Genomic DNA, 22067 nt, shown 5'->3' with positions numbered 1-22067 from the left:
TATCACATACCAAGGATCATGAAGTGTTTCGACAAGAGAATGACCCCAAACACACCAGTAGACAAGCAAAGTCTCGGTTCCAAACCAATCAATTTAATGGTTTGGAATGGCCAGCCCAACCCTCAGATCTCAATCCAATTGAGAACTTTTTGGGTCATATCAAAAATGCTGTTTGTGAAACAAAATCAATAATTGTAAATGAAGTGTGGCCTGTTGTTAAGCAATCGTGGAGTAAAATAACACAAGTTGGTTGACTTTATGCCACCCAGAGGTGACGCGGTCATGCAACTAAATACAGCATTAGGATTGCTTTTTTGGAATGACCAAATAGTTTTGAGTTTGTACAGTCAACAGCAGACACTGCTATGAACTATTTGCCCAATTGCACCGCCTCCGAAGCGTGCCTATTATGCACTGTTATTTTTTTTTTGAACAGCATTGCATATTCATTTTCAATTAAAACAAAATGACCCACTTTTGGGGTGCGTTTTTTTTTCTTTTCCAAACAAATGTACTGTATTGTGTGTGTATTGGTTCAATTAAAATATCCACATATTCATGGGTAGTTATTTGCAATGACACATTTTGGTAGGAGGGTAGGTTGTTTTGTATAATACACCAAATCTTAATCAACAAACGACCTGATTTTTTTGGGGTGGGTCTGAAAGAATATGAGCCTATCTTTTTTTATTTTTAACAAAGGCCTCAATAATTTGTAGTTCTGAAACACAATAGTTGTGTATTTTAAGTGGAGTAACCTATTTGACTCTATCTTGGGGAGAAAGAGGCTGCTTTCTTTAAAACTCTATCAAATTTTACTTGACTTTCCATGGACTACAAATCCCCAATTGTGTGATTTTGCAGATCAACCCGGAGATATATCAAAATAACAAAAATATTATTTACCAAATCCATTGTTTTTTGTTTGTTTGTTTTTTTTCCCAAATTGGGTTATCATTTACCCACCTGTTTAAGAGGTAATGTCAAGTGTATAATGTTTATATCATGTACGTTTTGTAAGATTCTGTAACTTGACCCACAAACACAAGTAGATACTTTAATCAATTTATCTGAACTCACATGTTGTGTTAATGGGATTCACCATTTTTAAAGTGTGGTGTTCCTTCAATGACGTCACAGCTGTAGAGAAAATAACCCAGATGGATCAACTTTGAGACTGAATTCCTCGAGTCCCCCAGAACATGCACTATTTCCCACGTTAATTGTGATAAGGAATACTACACGTACTGTACCTAATTTAGAAAAACAAAAACCTTTAGCTCATTTAATGCGAGATGTTTCCCTCAAATAGGGAGAGTCAGGGCCAGCCATTTCTTGCTATTTTGACTCATTTTTAAAGGCCTACAGTACATTTACTTTTGTACCTACATAGTACATATCTAGAAGACTTCATCTTACATATTTAATTAAATTGTGCATAGAAGTGTTTTTTTTTTTTTTTTGCTTTCACCTTTGTTCAGTAAATTATAGTTGAACTTTGGTAAGTCTCTTGAAAATTCTTGTTTCCAAGATAAATTCTGAGAAAAAGATGCAGAAAGGATGCATTTTAAGCACAACTTTCACCTGGGTGTTTTTTGCATTTGTGATACTTCCAATATTTAAAGAATGCTTTCCATAAACACATGGGCACTTTGCTTATTAAAAAAAAAACATTTTATTGCAAAAACACTGAACATATGCATGAACTTTGCAAGGACTCTTTTAGCGCCTGAATATCACACTATTTGGGTCACCATGGCACTTGCGTTCCCTCGGGCGACAGGGTTCTTGCGGACGTGCACCAAAAGTCATCCCTCTCTGACAAAAGGATTAAGCTCTGCTGAAGAATTAACTGTCTATTACTATTTGTCCATATCTCAAGACTTTCGCCACACTGCCTCACAACGCCTTCTCGACATATAGGGCCGCCTACACACACACATTTGCCAGGAAGTGGGGGCTCCCTTGATGTGTGAAGAAAGATCTGATCAAAGCTACTTCTGCTGTCTAATGGTGATTTCATCAAACTGAAATCTTGCCTAAGGCGCTTGATACTTACCAATGAGCAGTGCCAAACCTTTTATGATTTTAAGAACAACGTATTTTTAAATTTTAGCACTGGCGGGGGAAGCTTTTAAAAATGTATTTATACCCTATGGCATTGAATTAGTTAAGTGTTTTGCAAGCCATTAATTTTATTTAGTTTTACTGGCAGCTGGATTGTAGAGAAGAAGCATACACATTTGCACAAAGCAAGGTTGCACTTGAAGGCCTTCTCGTTGGACTTTAGAGTAACTCGGATTTAGTGTTTTTGCAGGGTGGGCGAACGGGGGGTCCCAATGGAGCTAATGCAACCAGAATGAACTGGTTTGCTAGACAAAGGCAAAAGGGGGTCACCTCGGGGGGTAAGGGAGGCAAATGTTTTTGGGGGCAGGAGGAGGAGTTGGTCATGCCCGCACACACAAACAACTCTGCAAGGAACTTGACGCCTGCAAACTCCACTTGAGTCTGAGCAGCTCCACAAGTAAGTCCTTTTTTAGTCTCTTTGTAATGGAGTGAGATGTGAGAGCATGAAAGTTGAAATTGTGATTTTTATTAACTGAATGGATACTCATTGATGAATGCGAGAGAGGTGAATTGAGTCAAGTTTCATCTTTTCGCTTTTGTCAACAATCTGGGCACATCATCGACGCAATGGGGCGGATGTGCAGGGATGTACCCAAAATGTGCAAGTTACAGGTGTGTCGTTCGCGGACGAAGTGACTCTTTGAACCGACTCTTTAAAGTGAACGCCGCGAGTCGGCTCCCCGTTAATAAATCGGAAAATTCTCTATCTCTTTAGTTCTCACTCTCCCTTCCTCTCTCTTGATATCCTATGACTCTATCTTTCTTGCTATCTTTTTCTCTTCTGTAAAGTATCTCAATCTCTCAGTCTAGATCTATCTAGCTCGTCATTTCTTCTGTGTTCTTTCTCTCTTTTTTTCTCACTCTTCCTTTATCTCTCTTGCTTTTGCTCTTCCTCTCTGTTTCTCTTTTTGTGTTCTCTGTCGGTTTCTCGCTCTTTCTTACTCTATTTTTATTTTCCCTTTGTTGCTCTCTTCCTATATCTCTTTGCTACTTTATCTCCTTTTCTCTGCCTCCTTTTATCTCTATATATCTCTTTCTCCTCTCTAGGTCTTTCTTTTTTTCTCTTAATCTCACTCTCTTTCTCTGTTTACCTCTCATGCTTTATCTTCCTATTTAATTCTGTCTTCCTCTGTGATTTTTCTCCTTTTTTTCTCTTTATCTTTCTCGCTCTCTTTAACAATCTCTTTCTCTCTTGCTCTCGATCACCTTCTCTGAGCTCTCTATTTCTTGCTTTCGCTCTTACTCTTTTTTTCATTCTCTTTTCTTAGTCTTTCTCGCTCTCTTATCCTCTTTCAATTTCTTTCTTTCTTGCTCTGTCTCTTTCTCTCTTACGCTCTTTTCCACCCTTTCTTGCCCTCTCTTCCTTTTTCTCCTTTTTGTGTTTGTTATACGGACTCTCTTCTATTTATCCTGGTCTCTCTCTCACTCTTATTCTAATTTCCTTCTCGCTCTTTTTTTACTCTCTCACCCTCTCCATTTCTTTATGTTTAATTGAGTTTAATTAACTCTGAGCATAATGTTTCCATATCATTGGTAATACATCATCAAAAACAAAAAACTACACCGGTTCTCTAAAAAGAGCAGGATTTCCCATCAGTGGTGCAAATGTCCTTGACACTGCTCATTCATTTTATATATTGTTTACAATTATCTAACTGGGTGGAGTCAAATACAGTGGAACCTCGGTTCTGGACCATAATCCGTTCCAGAACCCTGTTCGAAAACCGATTTGTTCGATAACCGAAATCATTTTTCCCATTAAAAATAATGTAAATTGTTTTAATCCGTTCCAACACCCTTAATGTTTACCTTGAATGTTTAACGTAAAGCTAACCCAGGCTAATCGTACGTTCGCGTTATCGTAATCTTCCGTCTGAAAGATTACGCTAACATGAATGTGTAAAAATAAAAAAAAGGATAAAGAATTATGAATAGGATTTCTTACCTTTGTGGTGGTCAGCAGAAGGCGCAGGTGGACGGTCGGGAGAGGAAAATCATCAAAAGTTTTTCAACCTCTTCCAAAACTTGCGGCCGTTGCTTGCTTATAGCACTCACTCCCTTAGCCACATGATTAGATTTCACAGCCTCCTTATTCTTTAGTATCGTAAAATTCTGAACCTTGTATTATCTTTGATTTTTGCAATCCGGAGATGGAATAAGAGCTTGCTCTGTCTACTCCACGCATCGGCCCGGTATTGCAGTACCTCCGGGAACTGTGCATTCGCAATGATCGCAGCAAGGCTTTAGGGCTAGGACCTTAGCTTGGCCTTTTGGCTGAGAGTAAGTGTCCTGGCTCCTAGGCTTTGTAGCGTATTATGAACTGACCGATAACGGATAATGGATAATGAATAACGAAGATAGAACAATAACCCTTAAAAAGACCCCACTGATCGTAGATTTAGCCATGCTGTATTCCCTAGCAAGATCAGACACTCGCACACATCCTTCATATTTTGCTACTATTTCTTTCTTAAATGCAATAGTTGTACGCACTACTCTTCTTTTTTCACCTGTAGCAACTTTGCCGCTTGCACTGACTTTCTTTGGAGGCATAATGAGGGGCTAAAACTCCCGTACGCCGCTCAGCATCGCACCCTAGCGTACGCACTCACGCATTACGGGCGTTCGAACTCCGATTTTTTGACCGTATAGCGAAGCAAGAATTTCTCGAAATTTTTGGTCGGACTCTGATTTGTTCAAACTGAGAGGTGTTCGAAAACCGAGGTTTCACTGTACTGTACTCCACGTGTGAGTTTTACATTTACATTTGTGGGTTTGGTAGTAATACTGTAGTAGTTCTATATAATATTTCTGCTCTATTTTTTTCTTTTCAGAGGGGAAATGATATTAATGATGATAATATTAATAAATACTATCTTGGATCCCTGTTTTGTAAGCAGTAAGTTTCATACTACATTGTACTAATATTGTAGTATATTTGTATTATTCCTGTGTAGAATTTCTAATATTACTGTCGTAGTTTTTGCAGTCAATAATTTTCTCCTTTTCAGACTGAACGCAAAATAATACATCTGTTTTCAAGCAGTGAATTTTGTTTTGTAGTATTTCTGCACTATGATTTTTGAAGTATTTCTGTAATGATATTTTTGTATAATTTTCATAGTAGTATTGTACTATTTTTGTATTATTACAATAATTATATTTTTGTAGCTGTATTACTATAGTAGTATTATAGTATTACCGTAGTATTGTATTTTTTCAAAATGAAAACATGATACTTGAGATCCTTGTTTTCAAGCAGTAAGTTTGATGTTTTGATTTGCAGTAACATTTGAGTATTTCTGTAGTACTATTTCTATAGTAGACAAACAAATAACGAAGAGAAAGTTGTCACTAATAGCTTTTTTCTATTGGTGATACTTTATATATAACATATTTTTGAACATTTTTTGTTCAGCGGGCCGGATTAAAAGGCCTGCATGTGGCTGGCGGGCCGCAGTTTTCCCACCCCTGCTCTGAAAAGTATGCATTCAGTCTCCTTCTGCAACTGGTCGATAATGGCTGTTGTTTAATGATAATTCCCCCGCCTCCCCTACAATAGAATAGCGTAGTCCTGGCTCGATGTGTCCGCGTAACCACGGAAACCATTATAAGTCATGCAACGTTTTGAAGATGCATTCAATGGCAACACAAAGGCGGCGGAACGCTTCGTCTTCTTTTACAGTCCAAACCAAAGTTTACGTAGGGGGCACGCTCCAAGGATCTTGTGATCAAGCCACTTGTTAATAAAACACAAATCTAGAAAGAGAACCAAGAAATGTATTTTGCGGCATACAAGCAAAGAAAATCTAAACGCTTGACACACTCACTTTTCTGCAGGAAGAACGCTATTCACCAACTTTTTCCCTTTCAATCTTTTCAAAAGTAATTGCTCTTTGTACATGAACTTGTTCAACGCACTTTGAGGAATTCCATTTCATTCACTATGTGAATTTGTATAAGTTTAGTGCCTGGCTGCTTGACTTTATGGAAGACGACTAAGAACCTTTTAGCCTATGTATTGCCTTAAAATCAGCAATGCAGGCTTAAAGATGGGGTGTGTCATTTGAGGTGTGCTTAAAAAAGATGAAAGTTCATATTTTCTCTACTAAGTATGTGTTTACAATGCCTGCCTGAGTTCAAAAAGCCCTTACGGTTCATTTTCCACAGCGCCTATCTGCTTTTGTCTCATTTTTAGCAAAGCTGTTTGGGGCGCAATACATTAGGTAGGGGGGATCAGGGTTGTAGGGGTGCTGGAGAGTGATGTCATTCTGGTACCGTGAGTTTTTTTTCAAGTTTAGTCCAAACTAGAGGTAAGGTCGGGCCTAAAAAAATTGAGGCTGAGACCTACTAATTAACTTGATTCAAGGGACGGAGCCCATTGAAAACCTGAATTTTTGTGGGTTTGGCTTCTTTTTCGCTGACTTTTTTTTATTTTGAATGATCAACCATTCATTGTTATTTGTTTCTTTTTCCTTGTGTGGCTTGGTGGAGGACACACACACACACACACACACATATATATATATATATATATATATATATATATATATATATATACATACATACTCAGGACATATATTTACCTTACCTTGGCAAGTGCTACTCTCATGCCATTTTCGCAGCCCTGTCTGTTACGTTTCTTTGTTTTTAGTGTTTTTCCCAACATCTTTGAAATAGATTGTTTGCAAATATACAGTGAAGAAAATAAGTATTTGAACACCATGCTATTTTGGCATTTCTTCCACTTGGAAATCATGGAGGGGTCTGAAATTTCCATCGTAGGTGCATGTCCACTGTGAGAGACATAAACTAAAAAGAAAAATCCAGAAATAACAATGCATGTTTTCTAAAGATTTATTTGTGTGATCCAGATGAAAATAAGTACTTGAACACCTGTGTATCATTTAGAATTCTGACCCTGGAAGACCTGTTAGTCCACCCATTAGAAGTCCACCTGCACTCCATGTATCATCCTGAATCAGATGCACCTGTTCCATGTGGTTAGCTGCATAAAGACACCTGTCCACTCCAAACAATCAGTAAGACTTGAACTTGTAACATGGCGAAGACCAAGAACTGTCCAAAGACACCAGAGACAAAACTGTCCACCTCAGCAAGGCTGGAAAGGACTAAGGGGCAATTACCAAGCAGCACGGTGAAAAAAGGTCCACTGTTGGAGCAATCATTGGAAATCATTAGAAAATGGAAGAAGCCAAACATGACAGTCAATCTCAATCGGAGTGGAGACCCATGCAAGACATCACCTCGTTGGGTCTCAAATAATTCTAAGAAAGGTAAAGAACGAGCCCGAAACTTCACGACAGGAGTTGGTCAATGACCTGAAAAGAGCTCTATTCTAGGAGTGGGACAAGATCCCTCCGGCAGTGTGTGCAAACCCTGTGAAAGACTACAGGAAACGTTCGACCTCTGTAATAGCAAACAAAGTCTACTGTACCAAATATTAACATTTATTTTAGCCGGTGTTTAAATACTTATTTGCAGCTATAAGACACAGATAAATCATTGCATTGTGATTTCTGCATTTTTCTTTTTAGTTTGTCCGTCACAGTGGACATGCAGCTACGATGAAAATTTCAGACCTCTCCGTGATTTCTAAGTGGTGTAAATGTCAAAATAGCAAGGTGTTCAAATACTTATTTTCTACATTGTGACATACTGTAAATGTGGCACAGACGATGTGGATAGTGAATTTGATCTTTTTTGGGAAATATTCAGTATATAGGACATATTAATATTAACAATAACTCGCGTTTATACAATACTGGCAAGAAGGAAAAACAAATTGTATAGAAAAAAATGATACATTTTATGTTGACAATATAAGGGGATGGTGTCATGATAGTATGTAGTTTGCAATAGTCTTTGATCTATGCAGCCCTTTGAGACTCTTTGTGATTAAGGGGTATACAAATAAACATGACTTTATACATATATATATATATATATATATATATATATATATATATGTATCTATGTATATATATATATATGTATGTATATTTAAAATACTTATAGACCAACCAACCATTTAATATGTATATTTGTTTTGATCTCTTAACCCCTAGGGTTGTAGGGCACCATTTCCTATGGTGTGTCTTGGGCAAGTACAGCCTTCTAATTTGTTGCCATCTACTCAACTGATCACTGGAATAAATAAATAATAATTGAACAATGGTAGGATTTTTTGCAAAGATAAAATTAGGATATTTCCCTCAGCACGCTAGACAAAGTCTTACAGGACAATCGTAGAAAAACAAAGGCATACAGTAGATTTCTGCTAGCTCCAGCCACGTCCACCCCCCCCCCCCCCCTTATTGTGTTTAGGTCGCAGGTAAACATTATGGTCTATTACACACACTGGTCTCATAAAGCACCAAAATAAGCTTCAGTGTTCAGGAATTGCTAAAAATGTTTCTCATTATTCTATTTGTCCAGCGTTTTTACACATAAATGGTCCTGGCATGAAAAGTCACTTTGAAGGCTTGTACAAAGTACAGTGGAACTACCTGCTGACAGAGCAGCTAGCTCGGGTCCGCTCAATTCCCGCAACGACTGCTCCATTTGTAGCTAATGTTAAAACCATGTGGATAAAATCTCTGCCTTGTGTCGGGGAATCTAATGACACAACACGCAGGTTCGCGTCTTCGCCTTGTGGATACATGACCAGTTTGACCCTAAACCCTAAGGATATTTGTCAGCATTGACATATCCAGAACATTATTTTTCTCTTGTTTGACGTTCCATGAGTTTATTCACTTTGGCAAAGTGAAGTCACCAAAGAGCAGTGTCGGGGTCATTTTTTAAGCAAACTCGTTTTATTTTTCCTCATTTAATGTGTGGTCTATTGAGTCAGACTGCTGAGAAACAATGTAACAATTTTAAGCATTTACAAGCCCTCCTCCCAAACCTCCAGCACTTTCTCAAACCTTGAAACCTCAAAATTAAAGCATTTTTAAGGATTTCAAGCACCTATATAAACCCCGCACAGGGTAGTATTGTCCGACATGTCACAGACCAGAAACGGACACAGGACCCAATAGCGTTCGTTTTCTCAGTTTTTATTAATAAAGAGGGAGAGCAGGGCTTTATTCCACGATCCGATGGTTGACAGACAAGAGGAGCAGTAGATGCGGAAGTGGCACTTCCGTGTCTAGCGAGGAGGGTCGAAGACAGGCGGGACTTACAAGTCGCTAGCCGGGACTGGAGAGCAAGGGCGGTGTCAAGTTCGGGAATGAGGTCGGCAACAGGAGGCAGGCAGGTAACAGGGCAAAACAGATCGGATAACAGGCAGACAGAACGGGGCAGAGTCAGGTCCGGAAACAGGTTGGAAACGAGGATCAGGCAGAGAAAAGCAGGGCAGGAACAGAGTCTGACGTGAGAGTTTAGCGAGCTGGGGGCAACGGTTCGCATAACGATCTGACAGAGATCTCTTGGAAGTCGGGGCTTTAAATGGAGTACATTAGCCAATCAGCTGTCCGGGCTGTTTGCACCAATTAAGCAGTCACAGGTGTTCTGAATCGGCAATCATGACACAACATTGATATGATACAGATGCTTTCTGCTTGGATATATTCATATATATATATATATATATATATATATATATATATATATATATATATACGTATATATATATATCATAATATTTTCTAATTTAATCCACAACTTAATCTATTATATCTATAAACACAGCACAAAGATTTTAGGCAATATGTTTTTATTAAATAACTACAAAAATCATAAAAAAATACAAATATAAGAATGTCAACATGACAACTAAAGTATATTAGCTGTATTAGGCATCTATCAAAATGACTAAGTTAGATGGAATGCATCCTGTGGGGAATGGTGCACCACGTGACTACTCGGTTGCAGGATACCACCTCAAGTTTAACTTCATTACAATACTAATTAATTACAGCATGTTTTTATTGTTCTTATCATCAAAAGAAATGAAATAAAGAAATCCAATTTTGATGTTATTTTGATTTTGTGGATGTGAAAAATAAAATGGAACGTGCATAACGTGCCCCTTAACCAGGCAACAAAACAATCGCAATAAAATATAGCATGTGTTTATAAAGATAGAATAATTTCCCTTTGAAAAGGTAAAGTAAATAAAATCACCTTTATACAGTTTGTATGATTTCTGTGCAGTTATTTTTCTCTTTTTATCTTGGGGCTCCATGGCCAATCACACATCCGGCAGTTTGTTTGAAACGGCAACCTACCTGGCTTGTGACACTGCCCCTTTAAAAGGCCGGAGCTTATGCCCGCACGGCTCAGCTTTAACACAGGGGAAAGTGAAGGAAGTGGAAAACAAGCGGACGAGAGATGTGCCAGAGTTTTGCATTGCAGCCTAGTTCTCCACCCTGGAGTTCAAACCCGAGAGCCACAACTTCCTGCCACATAATATGAATCTGGTGCGTTCGAAAAGAGAACATGTATCCTGTCTTTGTTCAACCCGATACAAGAGATTGTCACTTCGCACCAGCGAACTCGTACATGCTGATTTTCGCTCTGGTTTCATAGTTCTATAATTAAACCTTTAGTTGAAATGTAGCATTGATTCTACACATTTTTCAGCATTGGAAAACGCTACACGTGTTTGTGTCATGTTTGTTCTTCCACAGATACCATATTTAATCAAAAATATATCAGCCTAGAAGTCACATACAACCACACACATACACATGAATCTTGATTTACAAAATAGTTTCGATTTGTACCTATATTTTTTAAATTAAAAATTTGCTCAACCCATCTTAATCTATTTTCTGCGAATCCAAAGATGTGTTTGTATTTAGGTGGCCAACAAAGTCATATTATTTATCTGTCAAAGAATTTAGTTTTAAAGGACATTGGTTTTCTGCATATGTCTTGTCCTTACAATTTAACTTTTGCTTTGGATCAATTTTTATTGTCACTATTACTGTAAGGTTTTCCCAATTAGGTAAAATTCCTTTAACATAGATTTTTACGAACATAAACACCCATATACACGTATTTTTTTACTAAGGACATTCTCGTCCTTTACAAACATATAAAGGACCTACTCGCCCTATATCTCAGGGACTCCATACTCTCGTAAACAGGACCTACTTCCCATTCGCAGGTACCCGTCCTCATATACAGGACCCATTCTCAGTTTGATACCCTCCTCTCAAACATTTCTAACTCAGTTTTTGAGGCTCCTCTGCCTATTTCTGCAATGATGTGTACCCAGTGTCCCTTGCCCCTATATTTTATAAGACCAGAGACTCGCATCCATCAATGTTTTAAACAGCGGTCACCCTAGACAGCCAAATCACACGACCAATGTGTATTGTTTGCGAGTTTCCCCACTGACCAAAACCGTCTGCCTCTTCAGATTTCCATCAACCTTTGGCTTCCAGAAACTGAGTCAAGATCCAGTCCCAGAAAGTCGTCTCAGTTGTTTGTGGCCCGGGTCTTTCCCCGGATGTTAGCTCTGTTTCTGAAAACGTCAAGTATATTAGAATCCGGCTCGAAGGAACAATTAAATGTCAGGTTCATTAAGACATTTGTATCCAAAAATACTCAAAAGAAAAGGTGAAGATGCTTAATTCTTGTCCATCTTGGAGAAGGCTGAGGTACAACCGCACATAGGCGCTTGCTCATCAGCTTCTGGTGCCCCTCAGCTTCCCCAAACGCTTTATATCACATGGGAGGCCTCGAGTTGGGGTGGCATTGGCTCAGGAGGTAGAGCGCTCGTCTTGGGATCAAGAGATCACAGGTTCGATTTCCAGCTCCTCCGTGTTATATGGCAAAGTGTACTTGGGCAATACACTGAATCCCTAATGCCCCCGATAGCAGGTAGTTGCCTTGCATGGCTGACGCTGCTATCGGTTAGCTTGTGTGTAAAAGGGGAAAAAGTATGAAGTACATTGTAAAGCGTTTATTGACTTGAAAAGCGCTATATGAATACAGACCATTTACAGGGAGTGCAGAATTATTAGGCAAGTTGTATTTTTGAGGATTAATTTTATTATTGAACAACAAGCATGTTCTTAATGAACCCAAAAGTCTCATTAATATCAAAGCTGAATATTTTGGAAGTTGGAGTGGGGCTTTTTTAGTTTTAGCTATTTTAGGAGGATATCTGTGTGTGCAGGTGACTATTACTGTGCATAATTATTAGGCAACTTAACAAAAAACAAATGTATACCCATTTCAATTATTTATTTTCATCAGGGAAACCAATATAACAGCTCAACATTCACAAATATACATTTCTGACATTCAAAAACAAAACAAAAACAAATCAGTGACCAATATAGCCACCTTTCTTTGCAAGGACACTCAAAAGCCTGCCATCCATGGATTCTGTCAGTGCTTTGATCTGTTCACGATCAACATTGCGTGCAGCAGCAACCACAGCCTCCCAGACACTGTTCAGAGAGGTGTACTGTTTTCCCTCCTTGTAAATCTCACATTTGATGAGGGACCACAGGTTCTCTATGGGGTTCAGATCAGGTGAACAAGGAGGCCATGTCATTAGTTTTTCTTCTTTTAGACCCTTTCTTGCCAGCCACGCTGTGGAGTACTTGGATGCGTGTGATGGAGCGTTGTCCTGCATGAAAATCATGTTTTTCTTGAAGGATGCGGACTTCTTCCTGTACCACTGCTTGAAGAAGGTGTCTTCCAGAAACTGGCAGTAGGACTGGGAGTTGAGCTTGAGTCCATCCTCAACCCGAAAAGGCCCCACAAGCTCATCTTTGATGATACCAGCCCATACCAGTACCCCACCTCCACCTTGCTGGCGTCTGAGGCGGACTGGAGCTCTCTGCCCTTTACCGATCCAGCCACGGGCCCATCCATCTGGCCCATCAAGACTCACTCTCATTTCATCAGTCCATAAAACCTTAGAAAAATCCGTCTTGAGATTTTTCTTGGCCCAGTCTTGACGTTTCAGCGGGTGTGTCTTGTTCAGTGGTGGTCGTTTTTCAGCCTTTCTTACCTTGGCCATGTCTCTGAGTATTGCACACCTTGTGCTTTTGGGCACTCCAGTGATGTTGCAGCTCTAAAATATGGCAAAACTGGTGGCAAGTGGCATCTTGGCAGTTGTACGCTTGACTTTTCTCAGTTCACGGGCAGTATTTTGCGCCTTGGTTTTTCTACACGCTTCTTGCGACCCTGTTGACTATTTTGAATGTAACGCTTGATTGTTCGATGATCACGCTTCAGAAGCTTGGCAATTTTAAGAGTGCTGCATCCCTCTGCAAGATATCTCACTATTTTTGACTTTTCAGAGCCTGTCAAGTCCCTCTTCTGACCCATTTTGCCAAAGGAAAGGAAGTTGCCTAATAATTATGCACACCTGATATAGGGTGTTGATGTCATTAGACCACACCCCTTCTCATTACAGAGATGCACATCACCTGATATGCTTAATTGGTAGTAGGCCTTCGAGCCTATACAGCTTGGAGTAAGACAACATGCATAAAGAGGATGATGCGGTCAAAATACTCATTTGCCTAATAATTCTGCACTCCCTGTACATTGGTTTCTTCTAGATAAGGGAGATAAGATATATGAATGTAAGTAATAGACAAACATAACTATCTGATAATTATTTTTACATTCTCCCCCAATTTTTTTTCTATTTGTAAACATTTTTTGAAAAAGTGCTGAGGAGCCTCTCAGCAGCACCAAAGAGCCGCACGCGGCTTCTGAGCTGCGGATTGCCAACCCCCAGTATAGTGCATAACTGGCGTCTTACCCAGGTCAACTGGGATGGACATCAGCACAGTCGGAACCCTGACAGAGATAGAAAATGGATGCACACATTTATGTCCATTTGCAACACCTGAGAGGATTTATCATGCCTAGACCACAAATCAAACACTTCAAACTGGTTATTTCCCATGCAGTTCAATTTGAAATCGAGCCGACATCAATAAATGGATGAGGAATCCGTTATCAATGTTTTAGATAAAGGGAATGAATATTTTTATGTTTTATCCGACAGTGCCTGGACCTCTTCCCACTCTGGTTTTGATGAATATTTAACCTTTCCGTCATCGGCAGGGGCTACACTTTCATGTTTTGCATCACACATTTTGGGATTAAACGTGGACTTTCAAACATTGTCATGTCCTATTTATGCGTTATCTTTCTCATGCTGTTTTACGGTGTTGAGATTCCCTCATGGACCCTCAAAGATTAACAGGTGCCAGTTTCTGTGCAAACGTAGCGGTTACAAAGACAGCTCTTGGTATTCGTAACGTAACAGTGGGGGCCCGTTCTGGAGTTTCATCCCGAACGCGCCCCCACTCTTACGTTCTTGTTATGGTTTTGTTGCGGGGTTTACAAAACACTATATGTGAATTTATTGTCACGTACACGTGTCAGTTTCATGATCTCCACCTTTGGCGCCAAGTTTAGTGACCAACATGTGATCTCTTCTACAACAGACTAAGAGTAAGGAAATGCTGAAGAAAATGCTCATATATTTTCAATTTTGTTTATTTTGCGTCACTTTGGATTATCAATCCATTTTCTGCGCTGCTTACCCTGACTAGGGTGTTGGGAATTAAACTATGAAAAATGTAGCGTTTACCAAATTATTCGAATTAGTTATCTGACTCCATTAACCAAACCTAACCTTCATTCACCCAACAATGCATGCTCTTTTCTTTTTGGGAAAATATGGGCAAGAGACCGGCATTTCCACACGGGGGCAGATTTAGTATTTAACTAACTGAATTCTTTGAATTAGCCGAATTATTGTCGAATTAGTCGAATTAGTCTTTGTCGAGCCTCCCTCTCGATTGTCCCTCTCACGATCAATCTTCCTTTCTCCCTGCCCAAGCCTTTTTCCCAAGCGGGCGTGTCGGCTACCCCCATGGGCGGGCCAGGAACGCCCATGTGGGCTCCGCCTAGTCGCCACCTCGTCTGGAGAAACTCAAAACAACACCAAGCGCTTCCACGTCATCAGGGCCTTGTTCTCCAAACATCGCCCGCCACCTGCGTCAGAACAATGTTATCAACAGAACTAAACTAAACATTTGCATTTGGAACGGCGCGACCTGTCATTGACCCTAAGCCTTCTCTGTGAAAAATCTTCATTGCATTCAATAAATTGTAGAAAATCCCTTATAGTCAAATAAATAAAATCCTTCAAGGGTCACGTGGGTTCTGGAGTCCATTCCAGCCATCTTTGGGCAGTGGGTAGGGGACACTCTGCCTGCAGGGCACACGTATACATGCAATCATTCACACGCTTATTTCCACCTAGGGAGAATTTGGACCGACCAACTAACCTGACATATATATAAGTACTTTGTTTTGTATACTTTTTTTGTTTTACGAATAACTTCTGTACCGACACATTAAAATTTGAAAATAATCTCGCTTATATATAGCACTATTGATTTAAAAAAGGTTTGGAAATTACACTACACACTTTTTTTCAGATTATGTTTTGTCGACATCATGTGGACGTTATTGGAAAACAAAATCTGGCTTAAAGGGACAGTGCGTAATACGTATTGCCTCTTAGTGGTACAAAAAACTTTTATTCAGTAAAAAAGAAAAAAATGCTTTAAAATACATGAACTATTTTCATTAAAAAATTCTATTTCGTTTACATAATGGAATTTCTACTTAGGTCGCCGCCAGGGTTTGTCTGCAGTCTTTTTGCTTGCTGTGACATTGATTTTCGTTTGCATTAGTAAACAGTGCCATCTAGTGGCTTTAAAATGCTTTTACCTTCCTTTAACATGTCAAGAAGTCCAACTTTGATAGAAAGCGTCTTTCTTTTGTTTCTTTTATAAACGCTGTACAAGAAAATTCAATTGACATTTATGTTAGGGACAATATACTGTAGACAATTTGGAATCTCGAATCTTCCTCTTCCTCTTCCTCTCCCTTCGTGCCCAGACGCAATTTGTCCATAGCATTTTGTTGACATGAAGGCTTTTACAGAAACCGAAAGTTGAAAAAGATTTACGCATTCCTAACGTAGGTTCGGGAAGAATGCTTTACGCTACTGCAACGATACTGGCGCACAGGGAGACACAGGCAGAAAAAGGATGGGGTGACCTTTTAGCCAATCAGAATGCATAACACAATGCTCAATGAAAATCCGTAAAGTAGCGAAACCAGGAAAAGTGAACCTTGATACAGCAAGGGATTACTTTATTCTAACAGGTCGAATTTGAAAATAATGTTCGACTGGAGTCTTTGGTGCCCACAAAATCAAATGTATCATCTACCAATGTATCTAAAAAGAAAATACATAAATAATATACGCCCCCCCACCACCTATTTTTTTTCTTTCTTTTTTTTTTTTTTTTTTTTAAACCAAAACTTGATCAAAATGAACAGCATGTTGATGTGGACTTTCTGACCAGGCCTGCTGTGTGTTTGAATAGGATGAAGGCCTCGCTGCTGCTGATCTTTGCCGCTCTCATCACAATCAAAGCCGTTGCCGGAGGGAAAAACAACAAAGGTACCTGTTTCTCTTCAGGGTTCTTATCTATGCTCGTGTCTAAAATGTATTTTTCAAACACAATGAAAAGTCAAACTTTAGACATAATGTGTTTTTTTCCTCAGTGAGACCATTTTTTACATTTGTTCTGTGGCGGAAATCAGCCCGTTTGTAAGGGCAATCTCGTGTCATACATACTGTAAGCGTATGGATTTCTGTTGCCATAGCAACTTGTAGTGGGGACTTGAACTGGAACGAGCAAACTCTATAGTGCAAGCGTTGAATGAAAGCGTACATTCATAAATATGTTGGTAGCATTTTCACTGTAAAAGGCAGCTGTTTACACAACACATAACAGTTTTCGGAAAAAGGCGAATACAAAAGTTTAATCTTTGATGGTGATGTTACGTGTTAAGTAACAAGAGACTGTGCTTGAGCAGATGTTCACGGTTCACCGATCCCTTAACCGCCTGGGTGGTCGAGGTACCATCTCTTGTGGTGCGTCTTGGGCAGGTACAGCCTGGCGGCGCCCAACCTTCTTCAGGCCCGGATAGTACCGGCTTCGATGGTTATCAGTAACAGGAAAAGCCTCCTGATCGGACTCAGTCACAGCACCTTCATCATCTGGTTGCCGTTTTTCAGTGTAAAGCAGCATCCTAATCTTCAGAGATGAGCCAGACCTCATTATTGATGGTGGCGGTGTGTGACTCGAACTGATATGGGGGGAAAAACTCTTTGGTCCTGAAATAATGAGTATCACATCGCACAGTACACACTGAATGACTTGGTGCTCCCATTTTGTTGAAAAACAACTTTGTGGTGATTATATTACGTCCTTTGCTTTTGTGACATATTACTTGGCGGTGCTAAATAACACACAATGTCCATCGTCATATATTAAGCTGACATTAGCTATTGTTGAAGGACATTATTTTTCCTGTCTTGTCCTTTGTGTGTTTGTAGAATTTTGTGTGAAGACAAGTTTTTTAATGGCAGAATTTTTGGGACACCACTGTGATATAGAAAAATGCAACATTCTAGCAACAGTGTGCAAGTGGCATTTGAAGCAAACTTTTTTATACTTTTTCCGAGATGTCGCAAAACCGCTGTTGAAGTTCTGGATGGTTTTTCATCATTTATCAATATCCTGCTATCAGCTATGTTGACAGCTGGCCCCTTTGCAGCTGTGGTCTAGTGGACGTTGGACCTATTGATGTGAGGTGATCTTTCGGTTAGCACAACACTATGAGTTTACGACTAAAGTTGAAACACTATTGTATAGTAAAGTCTTCACTAGTGAGTAATAGCAAAGAAACCCAGACTTAAGTGCCTGTGTGTAAAATGGATTCGGTGTTAAACGTCGAATCACAAACCCTTCTTTTCTCCTCCAAGTCCTTGACAAACACAAAAAATACACAAATGTAAAATAAGACATCTCAAAACTCAGGCACAGCCATTCCTAGAGAATAATGCATCACTGATGAGGCACTACTACATCAAATACATTACTGCAGCTATGTCAGTAAAACGAGTCAATTGTAATATAGTATTACTGTAACAGCAAATATTTGAGTTTTGAAGTACATTTTTGTGAGCTTTTAATCAGTTGGTCGCTAAAAAATGGTGTTGAATTAATCCTCTCAAGCAAGATCATTGCTAATTTTGTATCAGCTGTGAATTTTATGAGCTCCCGTCACTGTTTTCCAGTGGTGGACTGTGCATTGCACACCTAGGTTTTCAGTAGTGCTACATTTGAATCAACCCTACCCTCAATAACTATCTCATGACTATGAAATGTTTACAACGAGATGTGAGACATACAAAAAGCATTAATAATAACCTTAAAATGGCAGTGTTATTTATGAATATACGACTTTTACTTTTTTATTTGTGCACAAAATCCATATGTAAAGTTATTTTCTGTCGCAATCAAAGCTAATGCCGTTGTATTCCATTTAGGGCTTAAAGTGTCAGTTTGACAGAAGGACACGATCTTTTTCTTCAGCTTTTCGTTACCGCCACCTAGCTAATCATAGTTTGTGAGACTGCTGGCATTTCCTAAGGCCTTCTAGGCATTAGCTCCGCTGACCTGATATTAGATTGGCTGATTGAACAGGGCCCCAGGGCCTGAAGTACTGATTCTGAAGTCCTCCGGGTAGATTTCCGACCCTGGCAACAAGTAATGTCTGAAATATGTTTGGTTAAATGCTTAAATATGAAAGCACACATCATAGCAACCAGGCAAAAAGCAAGGAAAGGAAGCTGACAATTTCAAATTATTTGACAAGTATGCATGGACAATATATAATCAACATTACATGATTCAGGTATTTTTTTAGTCCAGCAGAGAAGGTCTTGCACTGCTGTTTGCTAAATTTTGCTCATCTTGTGTGCCACTACGAAAAGTAACAGTACTTGTGTTTTTTTTTCTAACCTCTCTTTATAAAATGAACTAACCCCAGCGCCCCTGAGTTCAAAGAACCTTTTGTCGTAAATGCCCTACCTGTTAACCAAGTTTTTCCACAATCCACAGAGAAGATCAAACCTTCCCCGTCTGGGTCAGATTGCACTGACTGGCGCTATGGAAACTGTGTCCCTAGCAACGGAGACTGCGGTGCAGGGTTTAGAGAGGGAATCTGTAATCAGCAGACCAAAAAAATGAAATGCAAAGTTCCCTGCAACTGGAAAAAGAACTTTGGAGGTATCACCCTTAGACCCGCACTAATTTAAACGATTCCCAAACGTGTAGTTTTTAAAATCCTTGTCTTCAATGTTCAGCTGACTGCAAGTACAGGTTTGGAAGTTGGGGGGAGTGTGACCCAGACTCTGGCGTCCAGAGTAGGAGCGGGACCTTGAAGAAGGCGCTGTACAATGCTGAGTGCCAGCAGACCATTTCTGTCACCAAACCCTGCCTTGGCAAAACTAAGACAAAGAGCAAAGGTTAGGCTGACCTCAGAGTACACACAAGTTGCATGTTGTGTTCAACTGAGAAAAAAACATCAAACACGCGTTTAACATAATTTTCTGGTTCTCACTGTTTTCACTAATAATTGTTGTTTTCAGGAAAGAAGAAAAAAGGTACCGGGCAATGAAAGCAAGAGAAGAATTTCTTTGGGCAAACAAGACAAGGTTCTTTATCAATAATTTGAGGCGCAACTCACCTCTGACTTTTGTAAAGTGGCACTGACGCATATAGAAGTAAACTCGCCTTGATCATAGACTTTTTCAAACGCAAACTAATTTTAAAGTAGAAAGTAGAAAGCACTCCATTGTGAATCTTTTCTGAAAATGACATCGCCAACATGGTCACAGGACCTCCCTGCTAGTGATTATATGCTAATATCGGTTTTATAAATGCAGTAGAATTCCATAGTGTGTATATTCAATAATGACGTCATTTACTTTTGATAATAGAAATCAAGATGAAATTCCAATAATTTTTTTGTCTATTCCTCAATTGTTTTTACATGTGGTGCTGTAAATCTTCATTCATAAAACCATTGTATATTATTTTAATACCCATCATGTATGTGAAAATTTAACATGTAGACTCAAATTATGTTGATGAAAAAGTAACATTCCTATAACTCGACATTGAAGATAAGTAGCATGATTTATTTACTAATAAATGAACTACATTTCCCTTCATGCGTCTCAAGTAGTTTTTATTTCTTTCTTTTTTCGTTTAAAACGTTTCTGATTACACGCACAATTAAATAAGCTTATTTTCCGATCTGTGTGACAAAGAAAACATGAGTCAGCACAATCCAAAAAAGGTTCTTCGACAAGTGATCACTAATTGTGACGGCGTGCTGACATGACCAAGGAACACCAGTTTTTTACGGTAAGTTATGGTAATTTACTCTCTATGATAAGCAAGTAAGCCCTCTGAATTTGCGGACATGTTTATTATTTTAATAATAAATACATTCTTTTCTGATTTTCTTACAACCGTGCCAGTTTAAGACTCTTTTGCAGTCAAGACAAAGTCACCGTTAATTGCTGCCATTGAAAACTTGAAAAAAAAAACGTATTGCATAAACGGAAAGTAACCATACGGACATAAAAGTCTGGATTCCCCCAAAGTAAACTGTGGAAAAAATACATTTTATTTGAAAGCTTTGACTAGCTGGGAACGAGAAGAGAAGGTAGGGATGGACTATGTTCACACAGATTGTCTGGCCGACTTTTCACAATCCACAACATGCCTGAACTCACCACTGATCAATCGGACTTTGGCAACAATATCCAAAAACTGGACTTCAATTATCCTTCAGCTCCTCAAGAATATCCAAGTATCAGAACAAGCTCAGACTAACAGCCAATTTTTGACACCTCCATGTATATTCTCCCACAATTCAAACCCGGAAGGTTTGCGGATGTATTTTGTCAACTATTGTGTCTTTAATGCGGGAGTATTTCTGAAGTAAAAGTTCATGGAATGGGGAGAAAAGATTAGTTTGCTTTGCTAATACTATCACTAATTCTATTGTTTGCGGTGAAGGTGTGCGCTAAATCAGAATCCTTGGTATCACTATCGCCCTGTGAGATGAGGCAAGAAAATTGCATGCCTCACTATGCATCTGCAGACACTGAGTACAGTAATATGTTACACACTAATGTTATTAATAATATTTATAACATGATGTTAATATTTAGTTTTATAAGTTATGACATTTCAAACCCCAAATGGATTAATCAGAAGAAGAGCCCAAACCCTCAAAAATACATCAACACTCCTAAAACAATTGACGAACAGCTTTAATCGCCGTGTAAATGCAAAAACATGTGGTGTTTTTTGTTTATTCAGTTTCACCTTTGATGACAAGCCATTTCTGTTTGATGGTAGATCTTTTTTTTAATCCATCATAAATTAGTACAAATTTGACTTCATTGTTGTCAAAAAGGTCCTGAAAGAAACTTAAAATAAAATAGAAAGTGGGCCTGACCTAAAAGTGTCAGTATTTTGTTAGATGGTATTTTTTTCAGTGGGCAATTCATACTCACCTGGAGCGCTCATCCCACCCCCCATTTTTTTTTTCATTTTTCTTCTGAGCTTTGAGGCTTAAAGTGTCACCGCCACAGCAATGAGAAGATGTGTTTCGGTGAACATGGATTTTGCAATCATTGTCAATCATCAGTGAACCCACCACCTACACTTGGGATTTAGTGATCAGGTGATTGACCAGATGATTCACTAACCTGATGGTTGCTGGTTCAAATTCAGATTTTCCTCCAAGTAATTACAGTACCTTGCAAAAGCACTTCACATACCTTTCCTCCAGCACCATTCACACTGTTGCATGAAAGGTGCAAATGTCTGGTGGCAGTTGTAGAGGCCGTTGGGGCAAAATGCTAGTCACACTATTGCCAGTTTGCACCAGGGCAGCTGTTCCTTCTATGTACAGTATCGAGCTTATGGAATTTTGACCATGTGAGTTAATTCATTGGGCATCCATTGAGC

At 39.1% G+C, this 22067-nt stretch overlaps 1 protein-coding gene and 1 pseudogene across 1 annotated transcript; both read left to right on the top strand.

The window, feature by feature from the left end:
* The first annotated feature begins 2427 nt into the window (after positions 1-2427).
* On the top strand, positions 2428-20251 carry LOC148369930 (midkine-B-like). The gene is made up of 5 exons (XM_088332178.1): positions 2428-2524; positions 16548-16624; positions 19137-19304; positions 19382-19543; positions 19667-20251. Exons 2-5 carry the CDS (start codon positions 16549-16551, stop codon positions 19693-19695), a joined length of 435 nt encoding a protein of 144 aa, XP_088188304.1. The 5' UTR covers positions 2428-2524; position 16548; the 3' UTR covers positions 19696-20251.
* LOC148369931 (U2 spliceosomal RNA) lies at positions 4208-4353 on the top strand (annotated as a pseudogene).
* Positions 20252-22067: the final 1816 nt, after the last annotated feature.

Source organism: Urocampus carinirostris, chromosome 3, assembly GCF_059441175.1.
Source record: "Urocampus carinirostris isolate Australia breed hairy pipefish chromosome 3, RoL_Ucar_1.0, whole genome shotgun sequence".
Classification (NCBI taxonomy): domain Eukaryota; kingdom Metazoa; phylum Chordata; class Actinopteri; order Syngnathiformes; family Syngnathidae; genus Urocampus; species Urocampus carinirostris.
This window is presented reverse-complemented; position numbering and strand designations above follow the sequence as displayed.

What these genes read in the sequence shown, in the direction of transcription:
- LOC148369930 (XM_088332178.1), top strand. Translation starts at nt 16,549, where the DNA reads ATGAAGGCCTCGCTGCTGCTGATCTTTGCCGCTCTCATCACAATCAAA. An exon ending in CGGAGGGAAAAACAACAAAG is followed by an intron (nt 16,625 to 19,136) that starts GTACCTGTTTCT and finishes CACAATCCACAG; the next exon opens with AGAAGATCAAACCTTCCCCG. An exon ending in CTGGAAAAAGAACTTTGGAG is followed by an intron (nt 19,305 to 19,381) that starts GTATCACCCTTA and finishes TTCAATGTTCAG; the next exon opens with CTGACTGCAAGTACAGGTTT.